At 66.7% G+C, this 8,238-nt stretch overlaps 4 protein-coding genes across 4 annotated transcripts in view; 2 read left to right on the top strand and 2 right to left on the bottom strand.

Moving 5' to 3' along the window:
* Positions 1 to 385, bottom strand: part of MNEG_10882 (succinyl-CoA synthetase beta subunit) — a gene marked incomplete at both ends in the record, with an annotated part of 1,251 nt that extends 866 nt beyond the window's left edge. The window contains one exon of the mRNA XM_014040649.1: positions 230 to 385. Coding sequence (XP_013896103.1) covers positions 230 to 385 — 156 coding nt within the window. The remainder of the gene's footprint in view (positions 1 to 229) is intronic.
* Positions 386 to 1,396: 1,011 nt separating this feature from the next.
* Positions 1,397 to 2,224, top strand: MNEG_10881 (hypothetical protein; the record flags this gene model as incomplete). Its single annotated transcript, XM_014040648.1, has 1 exon — positions 1,397 to 2,224. The coding sequence occupies one exon, from the start codon at positions 1,397 to 1,399 to the stop codon at positions 2,222 to 2,224; it is 828 nt and encodes a 275-aa protein (XP_013896102.1).
* A 329-nt stretch (positions 2,225 to 2,553) lies between these two features.
* MNEG_10880 (hypothetical protein) lies at positions 2,554 to 4,353 on the bottom strand (the record flags this gene model as incomplete). Its single annotated transcript, XM_014040647.1, has 3 exons — positions 2,554 to 3,570; positions 3,838 to 3,963; positions 4,201 to 4,353. 3 exons carry the CDS (start codon positions 4,351 to 4,353, stop codon positions 2,554 to 2,556), a joined length of 1,296 nt encoding a protein of 431 aa, XP_013896101.1.
* A 2,441-nt stretch (positions 4,354 to 6,794) lies between these two features.
* Positions 6,795 to 8,189, top strand: MNEG_10879 (Isochorismate synthase 2; the record flags this gene model as incomplete). Its single annotated transcript, XM_014040646.1, has 2 exons — positions 6,795 to 7,648; positions 7,938 to 8,189. Coding segments are annotated over 2 exons (1,106 nt in total), but the record flags the coding sequence as incomplete, so codon positions are not given.
* Positions 8,190 to 8,238: the final 49 nt, after the last annotated feature.

Below are 8,238 nucleotides of genomic sequence, written 5' to 3'. Positions count from 1 at the left end.
GGGGGGGGGGGGGGGGGTGCGGCGCGCACGCGCGACCGCGTTGTTGTCGCAGGGGGACGGCGGCTGGGCCCGAATAGGGGCCGCGGCGGCAGAGCGGTGGCGTCAGAGGCCGTGGCAGTTGCACTGAGGGGCGGCCAAGGCAGGTATCGCACGACCATTGATGTACGCTGCGCAGTGCGCCTGGCAAGCAGCGCGCCCGTGAGGGATAATTCCTTCTCCTAGCGCACACCTCGCCCTTCTCGTCCTTGTATTTCTCGGCCTCCTTGGCCACATCGGCGACGGTGAATGCTGGCGCGCCGTCGGGCACGTTGATGCCGAACTTGGCCATCAGCTGCGCGCCCTGGTACTCGTGTATATTCAAGAAACGCTTCTGCTGCAGCTGCATGGCTTGTTGAAGCGCACGCCCGCCTTGCGAACCCCCATGTCGAAGGGACCTGGCGATCAGCGGCAACATGGCTACTGCTAGTCGCGCGCCGACTCTGTCAACAAAAGCTACAACTAGTTTGATGTTATACGACCGGTAAGGGCGTAGAAGCTGTCAGTCTCAGATCGCTGAAAGGGTTGATCGCGTGCCCTGTAGCTTTCTGGGCCACTGGTAAAGCCAAATGACACGCGAACTCTGCAACACAGCATGCAACTCAGCAGTGCATCCTGAAGCGAACTGCCGGCAGCGACGGTCAGTTGCACGACTCGCCGCTGTGAGATGCCGCACCTGGCAAAGTGCCAGATATCAGCGCCCGATTGACAAAGACCCCTTGAGTCGTTCATCCTGGACAATGAGCACGGCCGTGCACGGGAACATATGCAGTGCAGGGAAGCCCCCATGAGCGGCCATGCGAACCCGCCTGAGCTCTAGTGCAGAGGTGCCATGCTTTCAGGAACTGCACATGGCCAGCCCGTGCCTGTTTTGGGGAGCCCTGAATAATGGAAATCATGCGCTCATCAGTGCCAACAAGCAATTTGACTAGTTGCTCGCAGATGTTCAGGCGCGCACTTTGACTAGTTGCTCGCAGATGTGCCTGCTATCGAGCCGGTACACCATGCGTCAGGCCATGAAGCCAAGCAGGGTTTTTGTGGGATTCAACCTCAACCATTTGAATGTGAAGCCTACGAGAGTTGCGGCAACAAGCTCAGATTCGCAGGTGCGAGTGGTGCACGAGCTTGACCACCTGCGGCCAAGTTGACTGCCTGGTCATGCTTTTCATGGAGCACCTTCTAGCAGCACGCTCCTGCAAGTACCAATCGGTGTTTCCATTTGACTATGGCCATTCCCAAAGCAAGCACACACACACCAAAGTCACACACACAAGCACTCAGCTGCATCTTACCAACCAACAAAGCAGCAACAGCACGAGCAGCACAGCGATCCGCGATCTGCACCGCAAGCAGCAGCAGCATGGAGGCGGCGTTATCGGCCGTGAAGGGCCTGCTTCCCGAGGCAGTGAAGCAACAGCTGCAGCAGGCGATTGATGGTGGCCTAGTGCCACGGAGTGCAGCACAGCACGTCCCCCCCGAGCTCCTCACCCCCGAGGGCCTCGTGGTGGCGTTGTTTACTGCGTTCTTTGGCTTCATCTTGTTGCTGCTGGTACTCGGACCGCGGGGAAAGAAGCGGGGCAGCACAGTTGTCCTTACGGGCCCACCCAACTCCGGCAAAACGACGCTGTTCTTCCAGCTGAAGGACGGGTCGCTCCACAACGGCGTGGTGGCCAGCATGGGCGACAACGCCGCCACTGTTGCGCTGCGCCCGGCACGCGGCGCGCCAAAGACCGCGCAGCTGCTCGACGTCCCCGGCCACCACAGCGCCCGTCACCACCTGGAGGCTGTTCTTAAGGACGCAGCCGCGATCGTCTTCCTGGTCGACGCTGTCGAGGTGACGCCGCACCGGACCGAGGCCGCAGACATGCTTTACGAGGTGCTGACGCACTCCGCGGTGCACCGCTCGCGCACGCCGCTGCTGATTGCCTGCAACAAGATGGACCTGGAAATGGAGGCCCACTCGGTGGACTTCATCCGCAAGACCCTCGAGCGGCAGCTCGACGCGATGCGCAAGACGCGCGCCGCGTCGATCGGCAAGGACGCGGGCGGCGGCGGCGGCGCGGCGCTCGGGCCGGCGGAGCGGCCGTTCAGCTTTGCGGCGCTGCGCAGCAAGGTGGCGCTCGCGCCTGCGGCGGCCAAGACGGGCAGCCTCGAAGAGGTGGTGGCGTTCATCGCGGCCAACGTGTAGGGCGACGCGGCTGCTGCTTTGGCTGCCGCAAGGCGGGCCTGCCCCTGCGGTTTTTGGAGCGCATTGCGCCTGCTTTGCGCAAGCGCAGGGTTGACTGCCCGGCCACAACTAGATGACAGCGCTGCCGCAATGCAGTGTCTTGGATCACGTTTCAGCTGGTCCCCGCACCTAAGCTTGGCTTTTGCATGCGTTGGCATTTATCGGGTGGACCATGTAAACACAGCGACAGCATCCAAGCTACCGACCTTGGTGTGGTCAATGCAGGTCAAACTGTGGCCCGTCGTGCAGTACCCTCCAGAGTCTGCTGTAGGAGAATTACAGGTCAAAAATCATCTTTGATCGGTGGTGTCCCACGCGAGCATGCTCATCCGCCGCGACAGCGACGCCCCGAGCAGCTGCCGCCGCCGCGCCGCCACAGCCGCCGAGAGCACCACCGGCTCGAGCTGCCCGTACCGCGCCGCGTGCGCCCGGCTGCACGCCAGCTCCGCCGCCCGCGACGCCTCCGACGCGGCACCCGTCAGCGCGCGCGCCACGTCCCACGCCGCCACGGCCGTCTGCAGGTGCAGCTCGCTGCCGCGCGCGACGCCGTCGAGCGCGTCCGCGGCCGCTGTCAGCGCCGAAAGCCGGCGCGTGTACAGCGCGCGCCGCGCCGCCGCCTCCGCGCGCTCGGCGTCCTCTTCCGGCTCAGGCGCCTCGCCGCCGCCGCCGCGCAGCAGCAGCCGCGATAGCCAGCCGCGGGCGCCCCTGCCGGCGCCCGAGGCCGCGTCCTCGGCACGCTGCAGGTCTACTGCGTTCGGGAGGGCCCCGCCGGACAGGAACAAATCAAGGGCGTCTGCCTCAAGCCTCAGGCACTCGAACGCCGCGGCGTCCAGCCACCTCGCAACGCCCGGCGCCGGCGGCCGAGGCAGCGCGGCGACCGCGCCCGCGAGCCGCCGCCGCGCGGCCGCCAGCTGCACGAGCGCGGCGGCGCGGCGCTGCACCGCGGCGCGCGCGGTGGGCGCTGCGGCCGCGGCCTGCACCTCGGCGGCGAGCTGCCCTCCTGGCGCGCACGCCTCGAACAGCTGCTGCAACGCATAGTTGTCGCTGGACGGCGACGGGCGCACGGCCGCAGCTGGCCCGAACCCAAACCACTCCTGCGCGGCGCGCCACGCAGCCGAGAGCGGGCCTGGACTGACGGCGCCGCCGCCTGCCTCCGAGGGCGCCACTGCCGCGTCAGCACTGCTGCTACTGCTGCCGTTGCTGCTGCTGCCACTGGCATCCGCCTCATTCGCCAGCCCCAGCAGTTCTGTGTCCTGGGGGTACCAATTTGTGGGGAACGCCCGCTGCTCCGCGATGCAGCGGTCGCACTGCGGCACGCGGGTGAGGGGGCGGCAGAATGAGGCCGTGCAAGGGGAGGAGGAGAGTGCAGGAGGTGTCGCCGGCCGCAGCGAAGGACTTAAGCCGGCAACACACTGCAACGGGTTTCTAAGCGCTTAACAAAAAGGGCCGCCCTGCGCCGTTCGCAGCTGCTGCGCGGCCCCTCCGCCTCCCCTCCTGCGGAGCCCGCACCAGGCCAGAGGCGCCTGCCTCGCGGCTGCCGCCCCCCCTGCGCCCCCCCCCCCCCCCCCTCCGACCTGGCAGTGAAAGCCGTAGTTGGCGCGCAGCGCGGCGCGGCGCTCCCGGACAGGCGCCAGGCGGCGCTCCCCCAGGTAGCAAGCCGTCAGCTCCTCCCCTGCCAAGATAGGGGCCGCCGCCCTGACCTGCGCTTGCACGCGTGCCCGTGCATGACGTTGACGAGGGCGAGGCGGTTTTGTCGATCCAAGGGACGATGCAATGATGAAGCAGGGCTCAGCTCGGCCGGTCAGGACTGCACAGCTCGCTGGCGTCAGCCGGCCGCAAGAGCAGTCAAACCCGCGGTCAACAAGCGCCGCATCCCTCCCTCCAAAGCACGCGCGCTTGCAACAGCAGCACGCCCTGCAGGCGCCGCGGGGGCCCACCACGAGTGTAACGCCGAAGAGCGCCGCGCAGGTGTTGGGTGCGCAGCTGTGGTTGAGCAGCGCAAACTCCTGCCACACGCCCGCCGCGCTCTCGGCGGTCAGCTCCTTGAGCGCGGCCGCGCACGTGTCCTCGGACGCCTCTGCATACGCCATCTCGGCCACGAGCCGCTCGGCGTCCTCCCTTGACAAGGGGCAGACGACACCCAACACCTCCAGCCCTAGCCCGGCCGCGTGAGACGCGGGCGAGCCCGCCAATGCTGCTGCTGCTCTTGATGACGATGCTGCTGCTGCTGCTGCTGCTGCTGCTGCTGCTGCCGCCGCGCCGGCGTCTGCGCCAGCTGCTTCGCTGACAGCGTTGGCTGCGTCATCAGCACTGTCGCCGTTGCAGTGGTCGCCGCCGCGTTCGCCGCTGCTGCCGCTGACGTCACCTCCGCCAGCTGCAGGCGCCGGCCAGGTCCCAAAGAACAGGGCGCGCGCTTCCGCCAGGTCGGCCTGCCGCCGGCCTGCCGCAGCCGCAACAGTCCCCGCGGCGCCGCCGCGCCCGCCCTCAGGCTCGCTGCCGCCGCCCGCGCCGCCCGCGTCGGCCGCCGCGGACCCGGCGCTCTCCGGCCGCTCCCCGCCGCCCGCGCCGCCGCGCAGCAGCCGGAGCCACGCAGACTGGGCTGGTTCCAGGTCTGACGTCAGCAGCAGTTCGACCAGCTCCTCATTGGGGGGCGGGCGCCCCTGCTCCCCCAGCAGCACGGCGAGGGGGCGGCGGCACACGAGCAGCGGCTCGCCGAGCGCGGCGTTGCGGGTGGCGACAAGGCCAAGACCCTTGCCTGCCGCAAATGGAATGTTGATGAAACAGGAACATTACATTCGACTGTGCAAGTTTGCACGTGCGTCCCAGGGGCCATGTGTCAAACTGCCGCTCCGCATGTGTCACTGTGAGCCCTGTTGTAGGTGTACCCGCTGAGCTCAGGCCTTGTTTGCTCACCAGGGATCAGTTGCACATCCACGGGACCAACATAGGGGTCTGGGGTGAACGTCCTGCTCGTCAGCAGCTTTGAGAGGTCTGGGGGCAGCGCGGCGCTCGCGGGGGCAGGCACCGCTCGAGTCCACGCGGCGTCGGCCGCAGCGGCGGCAGGGGTGTGTCGCCCTCTGCAGTTGATCTGGGCCCGCCGCGTGACCTTATGTGCGGCTATGCCATTTATATTGCTAATGAAACATGCTGCTCGTGATGTTCCCCAGCGATGATCACAACCAGCGTGCCGCTGCATCGGACCTCGCCGAGACCTCTATGTTCTCTCAATTGATTAAGGTCGCGTCATGCTGTTTCTCCAGTGGCATACATCGCGATGCCTTTTGATGCGCCAGCCAAATGGTGAACGCACCTTTGGCGTCCACCAGGTCCCCAGCGTAGCTGCTGCAGTTTCAACTCGCGTGATTGCTCGAAGGCCATGCAGCTGCACTCCTTTTGCAATCAAGAAAAGATCGCACGCAAAGCTCTCAAAATTTTAGAAGGTTTGTGTGGATTTATGATGGGTTCTGGCTGTGATCAACCAGGAACGCCGGCAGAGTACTGGTACACGTTGCCCCCACTACAGACACCAAACAGCACCGCCACCCAGGACAAAGAGCGGCACGGCAAGTAGACATGAGCTTACTGCTGGCCGGGCCTCTGCAGCACGATTGCTTGGCTCCAGGCATTGGTCAACCTGGCGACAGTGGCAGGTGGCGGCCACCAAACTGTGCGAGCGTGTATGCCTGTGCGTGATGACTTGATTCATACAGCAGCATTGTTGTTCACATCGATGGAACACGTCGTGGTCGAGCCGGTGCGGCGGCACCACAGAGCAAACAAAACCAGCGTCAGGGTAGCTTCCCTCACACATCACTGCTGCACAAGTGATGGCTGTTGGATCCGAAACCCCAAACCATGTTGTATGTTTTGTGCAGGAAGCTGGGTGCGATTTGTGTCCTTGCTTCTTGTAATTGTGAACTCGACTGCTGCACCAGGCGTATCCTGACCGTTGAGCCTCGTGGCAGGGCCACCACGGAAAATCGTTTCCAGGAGACAGTGCAATCTGTATGAGTGGGGACCAGAAACACTGTCGAGCGACGCTGATGAAAGGTTGACCATCTGTGTTGGGAGATTGACAGGCGCATCCCTGAAACAGCAACCAGGGCGAGATCGACAGCTGTTGGAAGGCAGTGTTGCAATCACTCTATTTTTGGGGGTCTTGTACACTGATTTGGCGTCCTGAGGACTGGCGTGGAGGTCGGAGAGTTCGCCAGATCACGCCTCTCAATCTGGAACGTGCAGCATTTCGTGAGCTTCTAACATAATTCAGTTTTACTTGATGCACTGGAGCGGAGAAGGTTGGCACAATTGTGGTTTGTGCACGAGGTGGGTGAGTTGCGATTTCTCGAACAGAAAACGGCATGCGTCGCAGCTGCGAACCTCTAACCTGCATTGTACATCGCGCTGCAAAGCTGTCTGGGGCCTGTATCACCGATGCACCCCGCGTCGCCACCAGACATCACCAGTTTTGCCTTATCGCGATGATAAGAGGACGCCTGACATGAATCTTGCAGGCCATTATTGAGCAGTGATGCTGTCGGAGTGGCCGTGCTCGTCATCCGCACCATGCGTCGGTGGCGGCAGTGGTGCCGCCCCCAGGGGAGCGGTGACCCGAGCTCAGCGCACGTCTGCCCGCAGCAGGAGCAGCATTGCAGCCTACGACGGCAGCGCCGGCGAGCATGCAGCGACCTGCCCATTGGCACCCGGCCGGCGGCGCCACCACTTTGAACTCAGCCCAGCGCCCCCGCCGTCGGCCGCCGCGCTGAACCGGCGCCGGTTGCGCTCCGCCGCGCGCGCCGGCGCGCCCGACCGCGCCGGCACGGCGCTTGCGGACGCGTTCGACAGCAACCCAGGCGCCAGCAGCGGCGCCGCTGAGCCCAGCGGCGATGCTTCCACGCCGCCGCCGCGGCCTGCCCCCGCCCTTGCCCCCGGCCCCAGTGCTGTGGCCCCGCCCATGGCGCTGCAGCCGGTGACCTTCACGCAAACCTGGGTCCTCCCCCCTCAGCCCTCCTGGCAGCGCGCCGCCGCCGCCCTGCGCGCCGCGGCCGCCGCCGCGCTGCCCCAGCTCGCGGCGCTCTCGAGCGGCGTCGTTCGGTGGGAGGTGCCGCTGCCGCGCGGCTGCAGCGCGTCGCGCTGGCTGCGCGGCCAGGACGCCGCCTCGCACCACCAGGTGTACTTTGCCGGCCGCCACAGCACCGCCCCGGAGACCCCCAAGTCGGCGCTGGCCGAGGCGGCCGCACGCGGCTGGAGCGCGGCGGCGGGGCTGGGCGCGGCGTGGCTGTGGCGCGGGGACGGCGGGGTGCCGTTTGGCGAAGAGCAGCTGACGGGCGTGCAGCGCATGCTGTCGGAGGCCCAGCCGCGGATCCGCGTGCTGGGCGGCACGAGGTGGGGCGCGGCGAGCGGAAGGGCGAGGTGGGGCGGGGCGGGGCGGGGGCGAGAGGCGGCTGCGCGCCGCGCTTGTCTGTGCTGTTTTGGCTGCGTTGAGTGCGCCAGAGCGTGCTGCGCGGCGAGCCGCTGGCCGCGCGGCTGCGGGGCCGCCGCCCGGAGCGCTGCTGGGGGCTGCTACCTGGGCTTGATTGCCAGGCGCAGGATCCAATCCGATCGAGAGGCTGACGGACCCTTCCCTTGCTGTGCCCCCTCGCCGTCCTGCCGCCACCCGCCTCCCTCGGGGCAGGTTCGATTCGCAGCAGGCGCCGGCGCCGGAATGGGAGCCGTTTGGGTCGTTCTGCTTCCTGCTGCCCCAGATCGAATATTTGGAGGCAGCTGACTGCGCCCTGCTGTCGTTGAACATGGCCTGGGACGCTCGGTACCAATCCGCCGCCCCCGACCCCCTCTGCCGCGCCGGAGAGGGCCCCCCGACCGCCGCCGCCGCCGCCGCCCGCGCCCTCTCGCTGCTCTCCTCGCTCGCGCCGCCGGCGCCGCCTTCGTCGCCGGCGCCCGCGGCCGCGGCGGGCGCGCCGGAGCACGCGCCGGGC

This window comes from Monoraphidium neglectum (genome assembly GCF_000611645.1).
Source record: "Monoraphidium neglectum strain SAG 48.87 unplaced genomic scaffold scaffold02499, whole genome shotgun sequence".
Taxonomy (NCBI): domain Eukaryota; kingdom Viridiplantae; phylum Chlorophyta; class Chlorophyceae; order Sphaeropleales; family Selenastraceae; genus Monoraphidium; species Monoraphidium neglectum.
The sequence above is the reverse complement of the archived record's forward strand: the minus strand, read 5'-3'. Positions and strand labels throughout refer to the sequence as shown.